Source organism: Panicum virgatum, chromosome 4N (assembly GCF_016808335.1).
Source record: "Panicum virgatum strain AP13 chromosome 4N, P.virgatum_v5, whole genome shotgun sequence".
NCBI lineage: Eukaryota > Viridiplantae > Streptophyta > Magnoliopsida > Poales > Poaceae > Panicum > Panicum virgatum.
In genome coordinates, this window is record NC_053148.1 from 4040148 (window position 1) to 4059064 (window position 18917).

At 46.3% G+C, this 18917-nt stretch overlaps 4 protein-coding genes across 10 annotated transcripts; 1 reads left to right on the forward strand and 3 right to left on the reverse strand.

The window, feature by feature from the left end:
* Positions 1–42: 42 nt before the first annotated feature.
* On the reverse strand, positions 43–4010 carry LOC120670494 (translation initiation factor IF-2-like). 5 transcript variants are annotated; one of them, XM_039950601.1, is made up of 8 exons: positions 3131–4008; positions 2987–3043; positions 2691–2780; positions 2261–2392; positions 2079–2159; positions 1356–1442; positions 1109–1192; positions 43–394 (listed from the first exon to the last, which is right to left on the reverse strand). In XM_039950601.1, exons 1-7 carry the CDS (start codon positions 3947–3949, stop codon positions 1130–1132), a joined length of 1329 nt encoding a protein of 442 aa, XP_039806535.1. In that variant the 5' UTR covers positions 3950–4008; the 3' UTR covers positions 43–394; positions 1109–1129. The 5 variants fall into 5 exon arrangements, with proteins under 5 accessions (XP_039806535.1, XP_039806537.1, XP_039806534.1 ...); XM_039950603.1 differs by having other exon boundaries at positions 2288–2392; positions 3131–4006; XM_039950600.1 differs by lacking the exon at positions 43–394 and adding an exon at positions 529–844 and having other exon boundaries at positions 3131–4007.
* A 4135-nt stretch (positions 4011–8145) lies between these two features.
* On the reverse strand, positions 8146–11170 carry LOC120670588 (proteasome subunit beta type-5-A-like). Its single transcript, XM_039950724.1, has 7 exons — positions 10893–11170; positions 10641–10770; positions 9673–9779; positions 9456–9590; positions 9238–9341; positions 9056–9156; positions 8146–8474 (listed from the first exon to the last, which is right to left on the reverse strand). The coding sequence occupies exons 1-7, from the start codon at positions 11022–11024 to the stop codon at positions 8341–8343; spliced, it is 843 nt and encodes a 280-aa protein (XP_039806658.1). The 5' UTR covers positions 11025–11170; the 3' UTR covers positions 8146–8340.
* Positions 11171–11575: 405 nt separating this feature from the next.
* Positions 11576–15710, reverse strand: LOC120670589 (probable thiol methyltransferase 2). Of its 3 annotated transcripts, none has more exons than XR_005673257.1 (8): positions 15452–15708; positions 14629–14759; positions 14102–14188; positions 13534–13634; positions 13370–13469; positions 12545–12601; positions 12133–12211; positions 11576–11943 (listed from the first exon to the last, which is right to left on the reverse strand). XR_005673257.1 is itself a non-coding variant. In XM_039950726.1 (8 exons), the coding sequence occupies exons 1-8, from the start codon at positions 15612–15614 to the stop codon at positions 11890–11892; spliced, it is 699 nt and encodes a 232-aa protein (XP_039806660.1). In that variant the 5' UTR covers positions 15615–15710; the 3' UTR covers positions 11576–11889. The 3 variants fall into 3 exon arrangements, 2 of the variants coding, with proteins under 2 accessions (XP_039806660.1, XP_039806659.1); XM_039950726.1 differs by having other exon boundaries at positions 12555–12601; positions 13572–13609; positions 15452–15710; XM_039950725.1 differs by having other exon boundaries at positions 12555–12601; positions 15452–15681.
* Positions 15711–15823: 113 nt separating this feature from the next.
* Positions 15824–18570, forward strand: LOC120670587 (F-box/LRR-repeat MAX2 homolog). The gene has a single exon (XM_039950723.1). The coding sequence runs from the start codon at positions 15999–16001 to the stop codon at positions 18108–18110; it is 2112 nt and encodes a 703-aa protein (XP_039806657.1). The 5' UTR covers positions 15824–15998; the 3' UTR covers positions 18111–18570.
* Positions 18571–18917: the final 347 nt, after the last annotated feature.

An 18917-nucleotide genomic window follows, 5' to 3' on the forward strand; every position in this document is an offset into this window, starting at 1 on the left:
GTATTGGTGTCCACTCCTATCCTGGTTCGGTCGGCCATGCGATTAATGTGACAGCCGGAGCAAACAAGCAGTTTCTCCCATCCATGCATTTTTACTTCTTCAGGCACAGCATCAACGAAGATGAACAATGCTCGAGTAAGTAGCAGCTACTTCGTGGAGGAAACGTTCCTCACAGTTTCACGACCATTGGAGTTGTGTCTCCCAAAGTCCGAAATACAAATTTTATAAAGTGAAAAAGTTTTTGCATACTGGCGGCTATATCAGCTAAGCAGTTAGCCGAAGGATCCTGGTGCGTCTTCAACACGAACACCAGCCATCCAATGAATCTCCAAACGGGATTTCAGCAATCGTCTTTGCACAGCTACCAGGAATGCATGAGATGCTTCTAGAGTTTCTGCTAATAAAGCACTACAAATTAGTGATGCAAGACTGAAGCTGTGTGCCTATGTGGTAAAGAGTTACAACTGCCTTGATGCCATAGCTGGGCATAACCGCTATGATATAGGGTACACTACATGAGAAAGCAGATGAAATGAAGCAGGATATCGAATAAATACAAAGGATGCAGATACCTTTGACGAATTCAACTTTAAACAGTTGCAATTGTTACTGCATTATGTAACTATTAACTAATGATATCATCTGGAGCTAAGGTATCTTGTAGTATGTTGTCAGGAAACTAGAAACCAATTGAAGGCATATACACAATAAGGCCTGACACCTGTGACTTTTGATACAAAACAGATGAGGATAGAGGTTCCGTTGATGAATTTCCTAAGCTTGTGACAGCAGTATCATCTGCAGTTTTAGCATGCTGTTTCTCACTCCCTGTAGCATTTAATTCCTGCATGCAGAATGTCTGATTCATGTGGTGCGAGAAAGCCCATAGGTCCAATATAAGTGTTTATTGAAATTTGAAAAGGTAACACTACGAGAATCTCCATAATGTGTTATATATTCAGGATCAGCTAGATAAAAGTTCGCTGTTATCTTCTACAGGGACGAATGGAGCAATGGAATATGAATAGAGGAAACATTGTGTGATTCAAAAATCTACATTTCCAGTCCAAATCTTAGATAAGACAAAGAAACCAATATCATTACTGACCTCTTGGACAGCAGCTTCTTTTCAGTGCTCTTCATTTTTATATCCATCTTTGGAGCCTGGCAGATATGTATTGTTTATATTCTCCTACATAGGATAACGGAAGCATTGTCTTAAAATCAAACATTCTTAGTATCCCTCAAATATCACCTGAGAAAAACAACTACATAAAAATACCAAGGAGCAAAGTGTTCCGTGAGAAAATACAATATACATGACATAGTGAAGGAAAAATGTTTTATGCACAAACCTGTTCAGAAGATTCTTTAGCAATCTCTTGCCTGTGAACTCCTTCACTATTACCCTGGTTCAAGGAATCATCCTTACTGATATTGACCTGAAAGAGATTGATTGAAATCACTGTTACAATAGTTCAATAACCAGTAAATATGCTCCACCTTGCCCTCCGCAAAATCTCCAATCCCAAGGAAACAGTCAATATCTTTCTTATTCATATACTACAGAAATCCATCAAATTGTGTGTTTGTTCATGCGTATCTTATAAATATCCAGTAACTTAGTTGCTCCTGTGCTATGCTGAATCTGGATGTTCTCACTGACCACATCCAGTCACCCACGAGTTAAAAAAGAGGCGTACCCAGTGCCGTAGGCTTCCCGCACTGTGCGGGGTCTGGGGAAGGGTTATCTTTAAGCCCCAAGCCTTACCCACACAAATGTGCAGAGGCTGGGGCTCGAACCCGGGACCTTCCGGTTACAGACGGTAGGCTCTACCGCTGCACCAGGCCCGCCCTTCTATTTAACCACGAGTTAAAAAGAGTTTTATATTTAACCAATATAACTGTCTTGGCAACATAGGAGTATTTATTAGGGAAGCATTTGTGCTCAGCCACCATTGCGGAAGGAACAAAAGAAATCAGATATATAATGAAAAACACAGGATTATATTTTTCCGAAAGGGCGACAAAAACTTTACCGCAAAATTTATAAATAAAAATACGGTATTAATACTTGCCTCCTGAACCGATTTATTACAAAGCACTTCATTCTTAGAAATCTCTTTGGAATTCCAGGTGCCGTTTTCTTCCAATTCCTCCTGCACGGAACAATGTAGAATTATCCTTAACATCATGCACAACATTAGTAGTTTAAATAAAATGCACCAATGCGTTATATGAAGATACAGGGAACACATACAATGTCCGAAAGCCTACTGACACAAACCTTTTCAGCAGACTTCTCGCCGTTATCTAGTTCAATATCCTCCTCCTCCTCCTCCTCCTCCTCCTCAGTGTTTCTAGAGTCCTCCAGCCCTTTTTCAACATCCTCCTAAAATAAACAGTCCAAGTCAGGTTAACCAGAAATCTCACAAGAGATCACCGAGCATTTGATAACTTTTCAAACAATTATTGCATCCTCATCACCCAAATATGACCAGGTAGCCGAAGTCATATATGTATCAGTTCAAAACTGAATTCACTAATACCATATAATAAGAGACAAGTCATATATGAAACCAAAGACTTGTCATATATGAAACCAAAGAGTTGGGAACAGTGGTATAAATGCACATTGCACAGCAGAGCATATATTTTTGTAGCAGATAATCAGAACTGCCAGAACAAACCTTTTCAGAAGAGTCTTGACTGTTCTCTAGTTCATTGTCCTCTTCGTCACCATTGGCACTTGTGTATCCATTCTCTTTCTCAATTTCTTCCTGACAACAACAATCAAATCAGATTAGCTAACCACAAATCACATCCTCGATCAACAAGCATTCAACATCTCTGCAGCCAACAGTTCTGTAATCATCATTTGAAGAGCTAGTTCTCCCCAATTCCCAAATTACCATCCTACTAAAATCGTCAACCAAATGAAATCAACAGACCAATGATCTCATTAACCAATTAACAAGTCGTGCACCTTTTCTTCATCCTCATCACTCGAAGAGTCATTGTCGTCCCCAGTAGCATCATTCTCCTGATACCAGCAAGCAAATCAGATAGAAGTTGCGGTCAAGGCTTAAAATCTGAACAGCGAGCTCCAAAGATTAGACACGCCAATAACCTTCGCCAGTTCAACATCGGCCGTGGCCTCGGCAGCGAGCGCCTGCCCGAGCGTGCCCCGCGGATCGATCACGATGCTGGGCAGCCGGGTGACGTCCCACCCGAGCACGCGGCAGACGACGGCAGCGAGCGCGCGGTGCGCCTGGGGCCTCCCGTACCGATTGGCGGCGCGCGTGTGCTGCACGAGCGCAACGCAGCCCCGGAACCGCCGCCCCGGCTTCCTCTTGCCCCCGGCGCACGCCACGCACGCGAACTGCCCCTCCTCCCAGCCCCGCTCGTAGTGGCCGCGCAGCGCGGCGTCCCGCTCGAACAGACCCGTGATGAACACCGCCGCGTCCTGCTCACCCTCCGACTCGGACCCGCCGCCGCCGTCCTCGTCGTCGTCGGAGGAGTCGCGGTTGGAGAAGAACTCCGCCGCGGAGCGGAGGGCCTCTCGCTGCGCGAGCGCGCCGGGGGAAGGCGGCGGAGGCGGAGGCTTCGCGGGGGAAGGGGACGAGGCCGGCGCGGCCTCGGGCCAGGTTTTCGGGGAGGAATTCGGCGGGGATGGCGCGAGGGCCCACTCGGTCCCGGTATCCTGTGGCTCGTTGGCGGCGGCGGCGGCGCTGTCGAGCCTGCGGCGCTTGCTCTCGGTGGTTATGCGGCCGGCGGAGCGGGGCTGGGTTCGGGCGGGGGCGGCAGGGCCGCGGTGCCAGAGGGAGTGGAGGTAGAGGACTTCCTCGGCGAGGCGACGTTTGCGTTCGCCGGGAGGGAGGCGGGCCCGTGGCCGGGGCGGCCCGCGGCGGCTCGGCATCGCAGGTTTGGGATCGCGGCGGCGCGGCATTGCAGATTTGGTTTGGTTGCTCTGCTCGGGTTGGAATTTGGAAGGGGAGATTTCCAAGAGGCGCGCGAGGCGAGGTGATGGCTGTATTTGATGTCAAATCCACACTTTGAACAGATGTCGGGAGGGTTTTTCGGACACTAATTAAAAATTCGGGTTGCTGCGGCGGCAAGTCCGCGACCCTTGCTGTTCGTTAGTGCGGCGCCTGCGTCGTGACGCCAGGTTGAGGCTGCCGGTTCGTTTGGTGGGTAAAACTCAAATCGCAGTTTGAAAAATTAGTACAAATTTAAAATTAAAGATAATTGTAGGAGCATGTAAGGGTCACCAATTGGTATCTTTAGTAAAAACCGCGTCTGAGTATAGGTTTGGTTTTTTCAGTTTAGTTATAAGTTCCATCACATCATGTTTAAATATCAAATAGTGTTAGAAGCGACGACGAAAAAACGATGAAGAACAACAAAATCAAACCACAGAAGACACGAGGATTTAACGTGGAAAATCCCTCCAATGCGAAGGGTAAAAACCACGGCCGCCAGCTAGCAAGAACTTCACTATATCGGGGGTGTGTTTACAACGCCTAACGACGGCTTACAAGAGAAATCAATGAACTGTGGAGCAAACCCTAATCAATGCTCCAGCCCAGCCTTCAAGTTTTTCGGGCCTCCGCTCCGCTCCGTCGGAAATTGGTATTTTTCTTGTACAATGAATTTGGATCACAATATAACAAATAGACGTATTAAACATAAATTTATTACCAAACTAATTTCATAAGTCATGATTTAATCACGAGACCAATCTATTGAACCTAATTAGTCTATAATTTGACCACTAATTGCTATAGTAATTATTCGCTAAACATGCATTAATTATACTTAATAAATTCGTCTAGAGCCCTAATTGTAACTTATACAGTTTGTTTTATATTAAGTTGACATCTGAACATTCGATGTGACAGCTACTAAAAAAACAAACAGACAGGTGGAAGGATCGGAAAATGTAGAACAGCAAGATGTAGAGATGGGAAATCAGAAATATTTGAGGATCTAGAGGAGGAAAAACCTGAGCCAGAGAGAGTTAGAGGACAGCAGATAGACCTTTTTTTTTGAAAGGTTTGCATCTTCATCAACAGGTTGCTTCTTATTTCGTTTTGATGAAATAATGCAGGAGCTCTGCTTGATCATTTAAGAAGATGAGGAAAAGTTCAGGTTAGAGGAGAAATTACATAAACAAAACCAAAGCCACTCACACTGAAACAGCAAAGAAAGCACTACCTAACATGAGAACTAGGATAACTAAGGCATACCACGTCTTTTTCCCCCTGACAAAGTCAACAACAAAGCATTGTTGCGTAGCCTTGCTCATTATCTTAACTAAAAAAATTAGTGCGACTCATCCCCATGCTCATTAATCATACTGAGTAAGAGCAAGTATTATAGATAGGTGAAGAACTGGCGAAATCCTAGCCAAAAGCATCCACCTATTCCTTTCTGAACCAACAGCCGCCGCCGCTACCTCGAGAGCCTGCCGCCGCCGCCGCCACCTCCATCTAGGGCTCCTCTCCTTTTCCCTCTCCGGTGCATTTACCGGAGAAAAGAAGGGGAGGGGACCCATCCTTTTTCCCTCGCAGTTTTTATATCTAGTTGCTTAGGGTTTGCTTCAAATAAATCTACTGACGAAATCAGATGATTTTCGATTGAAATTGTATTTCCTGCGATGACTTCGGTGATTGTCACAACGAGATCGTTGTTGCAAGGGTCGATTTCATCGGCAGGCGGCCAATTTGTGGCCTTTATCTGCAAGGGAAGAGGTGCTTCTGGGCACTTCCAACAGGGATAGCAACTTCGGGTCATCGATCTCTTCATCGATGGTCGCGAAGAGGGAATCAAGGCTTGAAGGTGATGTGTCTGCATCCTATGTTGTACCCGTCGATGCAACTGTCGATATTCTTTCATCGATATAGATGTGTTTTGGATTGGTTCCGAAACGTTGGATCTTGCGGCATGTCCAATGTTTTGGGGTTGGTTGTTGGATTCGGCATATGAATTGCACTTTGGCTCCGGTGTTCGAGGGGAGCTACGAGGGAAGAAAACAATGGAAAAATCTGGACAGATTATTATGTAATTTTTATTTCAGATTTTTTTCATGCATAATTTGGGGTACTGTGCCAAATTTTAATATAATCCCCTTTCCCTTCGGAAAAAAACTGGCGAAATCCTACAAAGAAGAGAGAAAGCAAGAGAGAGAATGAAGCGGGCGGCTGGTGAAACGCTCGCTCTCCGCCAGTGGAAACAAGTGTTGTGTCACTGCTATGCAATGAATGCTCAACAGGGCCCGCCACCACTGCAGATGATGTGGCACTTCCAGACGGCCGCCGGTGGCCGGCGGAGACTATTAAACTTGCTCTAATGGGAGAAGAGATGGATCATACAGTTAAAGTGAAAACGCAATTGTGATTTACTTGTGAAAGAACAAATAACCTTGATGGTATCCCCATTGAGGTGTGGAGATGCTTAGGAGATAGAGCAATAGTATGGTTAACTAAACTTTTTAATCTCATTTTTCGGTCAAACAAGATGCCGGAAGAATGGAGGAGAAGTATATTAGTACCTATCTTCAAAAACAATGGCGATGTTCAAAGTTGTACTAACTACCATGGGATTAAGCTGATGAGCCATACGATGAATTTTTGGGAGAGGGTTATCGAGCATCGCCTAAGAAGAGTGACAAGTGTGACCCAAAACCAATTTGGGTTCATGTCTGAAAGGTCAACCATGGAGGCGATTTTCTTAATACGACAATTGATGGAGAGATATAGGGAGCAGAAGAAGGACTTGCACATGGTCTTCATTGACCTTGAGAAGGCATATGACAAAGTACCGAAAAATATCATGTGGTGGGCCTTGGAGAAGCACAAAGTCCCAACTAAGTACATTACCCTCATTAAGGATATGTACAAGGATGCGACGACGTTTGTCCGGACATGTGATGGCAACACCACTGACTTTCCTATTAACATAGCTGAGATGGTTTGGACATGTCCAACGAAGGCCTCCTGAGGCACCGGTGTGTAATGGGGTTCTTGAGCGGGTCGATAATGTAAAGAGGGGTAGATGTAGACCTAAACTGACGTGGGATGAGTCGGTTAAGAGAGACCTTAAGGATTGGAATATCTCTAAAGAGATAGTTTTGGATAGGAGCGCTTGGAGACTAGCTATCAATATGGCTGAACCTTGAACTTATTTCTTTCAGGTTTCATCTCTACCCTACCCTAACTTGTTTGGGAAAAAAGGTTATGTTGTTGTTGTTGTTGTGAAAGAACAAATAACAGTTTAGATGGTGAATGTGGTACGTAGAGAATGGGCAGAACCGCAGAAGTAAGCAATTTCTAGCGAGCTATCTTGGCAGAGAGGATGTGCAGTACAATCTCAGAAGAGCGGCTGCTAAGGATGCAAGTGGGTATCTAATAGTGTTTTTTAGTCAACTAATTAATTACGATGGCAAACCACTCTAGTTCATTTCTCCTACCAAATTGTTTACGCATAATGCTATTCTAATTCATTTTTTCATATTCTTAGATCGATCTAATGATCCAAAAATTAGCTAATTTGCATCCGCCGCCCGGGCGGGCTCTTTGCTCCTGCCCGGCGGCGGCCGAAGCCGGCGGCCTCTCCCTCCAGCGCTTCGTCGTCGCAGTCAGCCAAGGCCTGAGGTCGATTTGGGCCTGCTCGTGGCCGTCATGGAGCTGCTACGCTGTGGCATGACAGCGTGGTCCCCAAATCCGCCGGCATCCGCTTCGCCGAATGCCGAGATCTGCACGATGACCTCCACGGGCGTCCAACTTGTAATCGTCGACGGCGCAGGAACACGACCCGTGCAGTGATCCTGCGAAAGCGTATCGCTCACACGAAGCATTTAGTCATTTCGCGTGGCTCAATCGAAGCATATTGCCTTTTTGAATTGTGATGAAAACGCCGGTTCAACAGCACTTCAATTCAACCACTGTTCTGATACTTCTACAATGAAGAGACTTCCACAGTTCTCACTGATGACGAGAACACAACAATAACATCACGCACAGCTATTGCTGTCTGAGCAAATGCGATTCTGTGAAATGCAGTTCTGTGGATGTGCTTTGGTATACCAGAGCTGATTACAAGCAGACGCAAAACATATAAAAGACCAAGGGATCACACACAGACTGGGGCACAAGTGAAACCTCAAAGAAAACATCTATATCGGTGGGTCAAGAATTTAATAATTGCGCAAAGTCACTCAGAAACATCAACAGGACACAAAAGTGATCTAACATTGTGAGACAAACATGTCCAAGTTCATAAACAAGGCGCTTTGACAATTCACGGTTCCCTGGATACATGCACCTCTAAACGACGGGTTTAAGCAGAAGCAGTAGCTGCATCGGTCATCTCCTGTTCAACCGGTGTTTTCTGAACTGGGTAGTAATGGTAGTGCAGCTCCCCGACATCATCTCCAGAAAGCTTCTTCCAACCATCAGGGCCAACGTGATAAACTGCAATTCAGAAAGTAATGTCAGCCACAGCCCACCTAGATTTTCAAAGATCACTATGTATTTTACTGACATGCCAGTTGCAATTAGTGTCAATTCAACATAGGAAGGCAATACCAGGAGGGTGGTACTGAGAACAAATGCAGCAGCATTGGCCCATCAAGACAACTTCAGGTTAGCTACGAGCTACAAATGATTGTTTCTACAAGAACGGAAATTACCATTCCAACAAGACGCTAATAAAGGTGTGCCGCAATAGAAATTACATTGGTCTAATCAGAGAAGCTAATAAGTTTTTTACTCTTCAACCATAGAAAGAGAAGTAAACATGGTCAAATCATAACCATAAAACATAACAATGTGGCAGATACAACATATTGATCCTAGATATGTTGGATGCAACATAAGATCCCATGCACTAATATCACAAAGACATTGGCAATATGTTTGTATTCTCAAATGTTTATTCTCGTCACTGGCATAATTGCCAAGTAGAAATATCTAATGTCCCTAGCCAGATTAACTATGGTGACAATATATACCACAAAGTGAAAATAAACATGATGAAGTAGACAAAAACATACCACTAACACAACCACCACTTGCTGCATCACGGAAGGTTGCCCCATAAATAGCCCTTCGAGCTAACTCACCAGCTTCCTCGACTGACATGTTGAAGCGGTAACTGAAAAAGTGGAGAAAACACAAACTCAAAGTTAATAAGAGAACTTAACACATCACATGTTACAAGTCACAAGGAACCTACCCTTCATCCAAGATACCATAAGCATAGAGGGAACCAGAGCCAACAGAGAACCTGTGTCCCACAAGCCTTGCACCCTCACTGTCAACATAGTACAAGCCAGGACCCTAGATCAAGAGAAGAATCATTAAAGTTCCAAGAAAATGAGAATAACCATTAAGCATATGTCATGTCATACAGCTTAGAGAAACTGAAGGGTGTAACCAAAACCAACAGCTCACCTTCTCATCCCATCCCGCAATCATTGTACCAATTGACAGTCCCATCCCACGATATGAATAAAGGATATTAGCCAACAGTTTGGAAGCACCAGCAATAGAGATCCTTCGCTTGTTTGAAAGCTCATGGAGCCGGCACTGAAAATCAGAACCTATATTAGCCCTACTCAGCAAAGGTGTAATGCAATAAATGATAATTAAGAAGAAGAGGAAATCTGACCTTGGTTCCAAGGTTCCTATGCCAAAATTGGCAATCAGCAGCTCCTCCAGCCATCGTTCCCAGCATGTAGGGATTTATTTCAATAATTTTCCTCACAGTTTGTGAGGCTGCATCAACAAAAAAGGGAAAGTGAGATCATATAAAACAGCACACAATCTGGTATCACAGAATGAATATCAATAAAAAATCTTCTCAACTAAAAAAAACACAGATTTGTCTTTCTCCGAACCGCAACAAAAACTAGTTGGTAAAATTGGGGCTTCATCAATGCACTCAATCCATCCATCACATGCCTAGGGGATCAGAGGAACATACTTGAACCCAATTGGTAATCTAAGCAAAAGTTAACAATTTTTACACCAAAATCCCAGTTCGTCTAGTACATTATCTTTTTTTGAAAACTGGTCTAGTACATAATTACATTATCTTGTAAATGATCCTAACCATTGCACGAATACTGATACAAACAGCACATGAAGTAATTCTGATAGCACATAACCAGTATTACTTCTCTTCACACAACTAATACAGACAGCACATAACCATTTTTCCATTAGTAATACTTCTCTTTCCACAACTAATACAGACAGCACATAACCAGTAATTCTGATAGCCTACTCAATGATGCTAAAAACATGTTACGTCATTCTATTAGAGCCTGAATTGTTCTGAAAACCCTATATTTGTTTGAGATTAGAGCCATAAGAAAGTACAGTGAACTACATGTGATACGAAAACATCCATACCCATATGATACTATGAATCCCGCAAAAAAAAATCGCATAATTTTCCAATCCCACGAACTAAAAGCTACGCAGCCCTAATCGGTGAGACAAAGCCTTCAAATTCCACACAAAGATCTAAAATTTTACGGCACAAATTGCGCATCCACACCACAGATTCAACCCCGCCGGAAAACCCTAACCGGTCCCAACACCGCGAGTCCGCGAAGTAGGCGGGCAACTCACATATGTAGCCGCCCATGCTGGCCCTGGAGTCGGCAGCGACGATGACGCCCTTATCGAAGATGAAGGCGAGCGTGGTCGTCCCCTTCTTATTCTTCACCATCTCCTTGGTCGCCGCCTGGAACCCGTCGAACTGCGCGGGAGACAAACAGGCCAACCAGGGCTCAGACCGAACGAATCTGGCAGATCGCAGAAACCCTCCGCGGGGGAGATCGAAGGCAGGGGAGGAGAGGGGAGGTGGGATCGAGTGCTCACGTCGGCGCAGGTGGGGAGCACCATGGACGGCACGTCGGGGGCCTCGGCGGAGAAGTACGTGCCGTCGCCGTCGTCGCCGCAGGGGACGGCGAAGTTGGTCTCGAGCGCGGACATGTCCAGCTTCATGGCCATGGCGTCGCCGGCGACGTGCGCTGCTGGGAGAGAGGCGGAGGCGATGAATCGAGTGAGGCTTTTTCAGGTTTCCCTTTCGATTTCTCCGTTTTCTTTCTTGCGTTATAAGAAGAAGAAGGGAAAGAATCCGAGAGCTTGCCGTGCGGGCTGCTTGCGCTGTAGAATTTGTAGAGGGTTGGGTAAGGCGGGCTTGTGGGCCGGTGTCCGAGTAGGATCTGAGCTCGGTTCGGATAAGTTGGCCCAGTTTGTTTTGGGCCTAAATATATCAATTAGAAATCAAACTTTTCCTTTTTGTTCCCCCGGGACAATTGCATAGAAAAATTGATGATTCCAGCAGCAGTTGGATGAACGTCCGAGTCCGGAGATGCGTCCGAGAAAATTGATGATTTCATACGAGGCTGAGGTCTTGTATTGAAATATAATTCCAACGTGTAAAATTTTGAAAGCCTAAGATGGATATTATCACGAGATAATAGCCGAGGACAGGTCAAAATTCGAACTGTGGCATGGAAGAACCACTTGGAAATTAGAACTGGAAACACCTGAACTGATAAAGCGGTAAAAGCTCTGTGTTCAGCTGATATATCCTTTCCAATTTCTTTTTCTTTTCGTTTTTGATGCTGTAAGAACTGCAATTCTATTTCGAAGCCAAGGTCTGTAATTCTGGAACATCTTGAGTCTAAAAAACACTCTACTCATGCTCCTTGGACAGCACGCTCTACTCATGTTTCAGGACTGAACCTCCGTACATACGCCAAAAGCAAGTCTAAAACAATTATACACACGGTCTAATAAATGTAAGAAGTTGATCCTCTCTTCATGAATTCTTTTTTCTTTGTTTATTTAGGAAAATGCTTCTGCTTTCTCACAGAGATGATTGGTGGGTAAATCTCTTCCATCTCCCAAGTTTCTCGCAGCCCTAAAAACGGTGTAAATGATCAGGTAAATGAAACATGCGACCATAGTTGCACAAGATTACTGATAACATAGGCTCGTTGACTAGCTGCTCAGGCAGTAGTATGAATGTGATGCTTTGGCCAAGTCATGACAGCTAGGCAACATGAAGTGCCTTTGTACAATAAGATAATAATTAGAAAACAATGTGTACCTTCCGTGGTTTAATGGCCAGTTCATTATCTTCCATAAGAACAGCCCTGAATCCCAACGGTTCCAGTACCTTCTGATAGCTGAAGTTTCAAAAAGGATAGTTGTCAACACAGTCAGGGGTGGAGCTAGAAAGTCTCTCCAGCCCGGGCTAAACCAATGGGCAAGTACCAGATGGACTAAAATTATGCTCAATCCTACTGCTTTGGGCCTAAATATCAGAGTGGGTTTACATGATATGAACTGGGCTGGGCCTGTGCTGCAGCACGCCCAGCACAGGGCCCTGGCTCCACCCCTGTACACAATAGTGAATAGAACACTACTTTTTTTTTGTCTACAATAAAGTAGTCATGTTACCATGAAAAAACAAGCGTTTTCAACTGTAAATTAATTATTCCATGATGGCAAGGGGATACATATTCTTACTCAGCAACTGTATTATTGTATGGTGGTCCTCCCTCTTGATCACTGATCTGTAATATGAAGCTGTGTAAGAAATTATCATCATGGTGAACAGTGCAATGGAATACCATTCAGAAATGCAAATAGATTTCAAGCATGCCCGCAGATTAATTTTGGTGTCCAGTGCTATAATGCTTGTATTCAACTTTTCCATGTTTCTGCTTTGTCTCTCCTATTAGAGTAACGATACTGAAAGGACAAACATATTGAGACAAGGTGGTTTTACGAATTTTATCCTGTCTTTGTCCAATACCAATCACTTGAGCTCATGCTCACAAAATTCAACACGTTCACACATTATTTTGAGGGCCATCTCACACTACAGTTCTGAATCACGTGGCAAGAGGATGACAAAACCTTAGTTGCCTGGCTGCTTTTGGGTAATAATGAACTGTCAAGCACTAAGGAATGGCTAAGTAGACAAAATCCCTGCTCTGCACCCAATACATCGCCAATGGACTGACTTTTCTCCGTTCTCACTTCCCCCATTGCCCACCAATATGGATTCTGAAACCCCATATTCTATTCATTACTTTCAGAATGTATCCTATCAAATAATGACTTCGGTGTAGTACATCATATTGTGATCCTTGGAAGATGGAAAGAGCTAACAACACAACATTCTAGGATTAAAATAGATATAACAGATGAGCTAATTAAGAGTAAATCAGATTATTGAAACTTTGAAGTCCAGTTTGAATAATAAAGAATCATACAATTTGTACAATGGGAGCTTCATGCAAAAGAAAATAATCAAAGCTCGGAGATTATGTCCTCACCAGATAAATCAAGGTGAGAAGCTCTCCATCAGGTTTTAGCAGCCGGTTAACTGTCTCTGCCCAAGCCACCCTCAAGCTTGGGTCAAGCGCACAGAAGAACCTGCACATATCGATATCTGAGCTGCCATCAAAATAATAAACTTAGAAGATAAACTGACACCTACGTGTAATCAAATATAAGGTCGAATTGTTCACTTGGTACCCAGTTGAAGAAATCTTCTGCCAGAAAAGTAAAATAATCTGCATTGGGCAAAGAGGATGACCACTGTATACCAATGGAAAAGATAATCAGACGTATTTATCTATATCAGCATGAAAAAGTTTACCTACAATCAGAAGACAGTTTAAGATAAAGGGTATTGTAGAAAAGCTGTAGTCTAGTAGTGATGGTTGGAATAATGTAAATTTTATTCGAAAATGAACTCAGTACCAATTATCCAAAAAGTGGTACAGTTGTCAAGCCCATTATGATTAATTTACAATTTGAGAAGTTCAAAAACAAATAAAAACTAATGTTCTGAGCCCCGTAACAGAAAAACTGTAAAGTTTGAGCATGTATGGTCCTCTTTTGTGATTAATATTACTTTGGAAAATATACCCTGTGGCATATGTCAAGTGTAACTACCTGAAACATAAGAACAAACTACGTAAGATATCAAGCAGGCCAGTTCTCAAGATAGCTTCCCATAACTAACAACCAAGCTCTTGCTAAGCTACTGGTCATCAGCATACCTGCTTAGCCTTCTTAACAGCCATATCAGAAATATCCAAGCCAATAACAAATCGTTCAGGGCATGCCAGAGCCACCACATCGTATCCCTGTTATACAGAATCACCTCAATGTGGGAAAAGAAATTTGATGACATGGTGTTACTGCAAAAACCTAAGTTCCAATTTGTAAAAAGTAATCATAATGGCCAGCAAATTGGGTTCCTGCTTATAGTATTCGCGTGCACGTATAGATTCTAAAATGGTATGTAGTAAAGTACACTGTCACAGATACACTTTTCAATCAAAAGATTGATATTGCTAAGTCCTAATGTTATCGTATTATGTCAAGTTGGGTACTGTTCTCATGGCACATTAGCTCTCAATAATGACAAAAGACAAATGGAGAAAACTAAACAAGTTCTATAACAGGTGTCATAGGGAGAAAGTAATGAACTGATTTGAAACCTGAGCTTGGTTACTGAGGAGAGGCAGGGAGGAAAACAGTAATATCTATGGGAAACATATGACAGAAGAATAAAATAATTTACCATTCCGCATCCAGGAACCAAAGCTCTTCCATTCGGCAGTGTTCCTGATCTAACAAGATGTTCGATGACAGGTGTTGGCTTTCCCAAATCCCACGGGGTCACACCAAACTCCCAAGACTTCTCCCACCCATCTGATGATCAGTAATTTACAAAAGGCGATTCAGAATCAGCAAACTCACATCATAAAATACAAGGCACAAAGTAGGTGTCAAGAACTGGAAATTCAACAAAGGAAGCAGACATCATAGTGTTCCCTGCTGGAAATTTTGTCAGCTGACAACCTAATTTTGACCTGTAACTGTCTAGTGTGCTCATCCCAAATGGCACCCATTGCTCCATGGGGAAATATCATTCTCTGCTTGATCAGCAATGCAGCAACGGCTTCAGGTTTTCAGAATACAAAATTTGCAGTATGAACACAGAGAGACTCTCCAAGCACCCACCAACTATTGATGTGTCTACTTTCCTCGACCTTTTTGTGCCTCAACTCTGACATAGCTGCTGGAGTTCCAGCTCCTCCATTACACGCACAGCTGGATTCCGTTCAGGTGAGGTGATGATTCTGTTGAAACGTTTGTTCGCTTCCGATATTAAGTGATCACTTCTCCCAAGCTCCAACTACAAACGAAACGAGAAACCCCCAACCACTCGCCACAGCCCACTCCACCGATCAAGCGCCCACGCACGGACGCACATGCGCGCCCACCCCTCGTACGGGCAACCCCGACCAAACGAAACCAATCGCCAGCAATCACACCCCCCAAATCCACCTCCCCGACCCGCAACAACCAGCACGAGAGAGACGATTCGCCACCGCCCTCACCTGCCGCGTCGCCGACGAAGAGCTCCCGCAGCCTCCCCACCTTCGGGTTCTCGGCGGGATCCCTCCCGCCGCCCGCCGCCGCCGACCCCATCGCCCGCCGCGGCCGCGCGCGCGAGGCCATCATCCAGCGCACGGGCTGGCCAACGCGAGGCAGCGCTCGCATATGGCTTGCTTGGCTCCCCCGAAACCGCAACTGCAATAGAGAGACGTAAACGAGCGAGCGGGGGGTAACGATTTTTGTTTCTAGAAAAGAAAATATTTCTATAAGGTTAGGATAAGGTAATATTATTATTACAGATTAAAATAAAAATAAAAGCAGAGAGAGAGAGAGAGCTGGAGGAGTGGAGGGTATATCACTTCGCTGTGCAGCTCTCCTCGTGCCCATCGTCCCCACTCCTTCCTTCACCCACAGCCACAGGCCACATCCCCCCTCTCCTCCTCGTGCCCCCAACTGCCCCCCAGCCCGAAGGGGGAAAAAAGGCTCGACGACTTTGCCGGACGCGGCGGCGCACGCATCCCGTCCCATCCCACCCCATCGCCGCGTCGCATGGCGGAGGACGCCGCGGCGGGCTCCCCGGTCCTGGACCTGCCGGAGCCGCTGCTGCTGCACATCCTGGGCTTCCTCACCGACCCCCGGTCGCGGCACCGCGCCGCGCTGGCGTGCCACCGGCTCCTGGTGGCGGAGCGGGCGACGCGCGCCGCGCTGTCGCTGCGCGGGGACCCCCGGCCGCCCACGTTCCTCCTGCTGGGGCCGGGCTTCTGCTTCCCGGCGCTGGAGCGGCTCGACCTCTCGCTGGTGTCGCCGTGGGGCCAGCCGTTCCTCTCCGCCGCCGCGCCGGCCGCCGCCGCCGCCGCGCCGCACTCCACGGAGGAGGAGGTCGCGCAGCAGAACTCCTTCATCGCGGAGCACCTGGCGCAGTGCTTCCCGGCCGTGTCCTCGCTCGCCGTCTACTGCCGCGACCCCACCACGCTCGCCAGCCTCACCCCGCAGTGGCGGGGCCGCCTCCGCAGCGTCAAGCTCGTGCGCTGGCACCAGCGCCCGCCGGGACTTGACGCCGGCGCGGATCTCGAACCGCTGCTCCGGGACTGCCCCGCGCTCAGGGCGCTCGATCTCTCCGAGTTCTACTGTTGGACGGAGGACATCGGGCCGGCGCTAGCGGCGCACCCTGCCGCCGCCGCCGCGCTCACAGAGCTCGACCTCGGCCTGGCTGGCGCCACGGACGGGTTCCACGCCACCGAGCTAGGGACCATCGCGGGATCCTGCCCCAGTCTGCGGAAGCTCGTGGCGCCCTGTGTGTTCAACCCACGGTACGTCGACTTCGTCGGCGACGACGCGCTCCTCGCCATCGCCACCAGGTGTCCCAAGCTCACGGTCTTGCGGCTTCGGGAACCGTTCGAGCCGGCGTCCACCAGCCAACGGGAGGACGCCGCCATTACCGTGGCTGGGCTGGTCTCCTTCTTTGCTGCACTCCCGGCGCTGGAGGATTTGACACTTGACCTGCGGCATAATGTGCTGGAGGCAGCACCAGCGATGGAGGCGCTTGCCCGCAGGTGCCCGCAGATCAAGTACTTGACTCTTGGGGGCTTCCAGGGGTTGTGCAAGGCATCATGGTTGCATCTTGATGGCGTTGCAGTGTGCGGTTCGCTGGAGTCGCTTTGCATCAAGAGTTGTCTGGATCTCACCGATTTAAGCCTCGGAGCAATCGGACGTGGGTGTGGTAGGCTTGCTAAGTTTGCAATCCATGGCTGCGATCTTGTGACATCAGGTGGGATCAGAAGGCTAGCAACGGCGCTTCGGCCCACAATCAAGGAAGTCAGTATCTTGCACTGCCGGCTTCTCGACACAGCAGCATGCCTCGCTGCTCTAAGTCCGATCCGAGATCGCATTGAGAGTCTTGAGATCAACTGTGTCTGGAAGGAAGTTGAACAACCTGAGAGCATAGCCAATGGCACAACTGGATGCAACCATGAGGATGATGGTCTAGATGAAGTTTCATATGAGTCGGCATCGAAGAAATGTAGGTTCATGGAGTTGGATGATCTAGTCAGTTGGGAGATGCTCCGTTCACTCTCCCTCTGGTTCCCTGCTGGTGAGCTACTCTCCCCACTCATTTCTGCTGGGCTTGATAGCTGCCCTGTGCTAGAGGAGATCACAATTAAGGTAGAGGGTGATTGCCGGACATGTCCACGCCCTGGCCCTCGAGTTTTTTTCGGCCTGAGTGATCTTGCAGGCTTCCCAGTTCTGGCCAAGATGAAATTGGATCTGAGTGAGGCAGTTGGTTATGCACTTACTGCACCAGCAGGGCAGATGGATCTCTCTCTTTGGGAACGATTTTATTTGCAAGGAATTGAATCGCTATTTACTTTGTATGAACTCGACTATTGGCCTCCCCAAGACAAGGAAGTGAACCAACGGAGCCTGACACTGCCCGCTGTGGGACTGCTCCAGCGCTGCACCGGACTCAGGAAGCTCTTCGTCCATGGCACTACGCATGAGCATTTCCTGAGCTTCTTCTTGACGATGCCTAATTTGAGGGACATGCAGTTACGGGAGGACTACTATCCGGCACCAGAGAATGATATGATGATCACAGAAATGCGGGCTGAGTCTTGGCTCCGCTTCGAGATGCAGCTGAACAGCCGGAGAATTGAGGATTAAGGTGAATCTGACGAGCTGTGAGAGCATCAAATGAATACAGGTACTTATTTCGGGTGGGACTGAACCAGGTGGAGTTGATGTGGGATGGTGCTGACCGATGGATGAGTTGGCTGTGTTTAGGGGAGTAGCGAGGATAGCTGGTGTACCGCTATTGAGGAGGGTAGGAGACAATGCTTTGAGCCTTTGACCACGCGGAACATATCGGTGATCTTCTCTAGTTGCATTTTTCTTTTGCTTTTATTACGAAATATGTAATAAGAGAGTTGATGCAGAATTGAAATATTTGCAGGAGGTGAGATGATAAAGTAGTCTTTGAGGAAATTTTGCCTGGGATGATTTTTGTTTCCTCCTTTTTTGAGTTGAGTTGAACACCGGCATGATGAATTGGCACTGTTCCTGTGAGCTGTAACAATTTAGCTCTGTAAGAAGAATAAAAGAAATGTCATTCAGTCATCTCCCATATGCTCTAGTTTTGCTGCCTACCTTAACATATCTGTTGGCGAGGATCACATCCAACTAGAAAATAAGAGCTGATCACATCCAAAATTAATGAGTGGTGATTATGCAAAAGAAAAAAATGGCAACTTGATCCGTGGACAAGCAACAATGATCTTTTTGTTAACTATACAATTTCCCTCCCCATTTCCAGCTCCTGCACAGGCTTGGCAAGTTGGCACCCTGGCTTTCCAAGGCAAGCAACTAGCGTAGATGCTACCATCTATTGGCAGAATGCCAATTTTCCCTCCATGCCCTAACAAAAAAAAACCCTCCATGGCAGGCATAAAAAAATTCTAGTCAAGCAGTCCA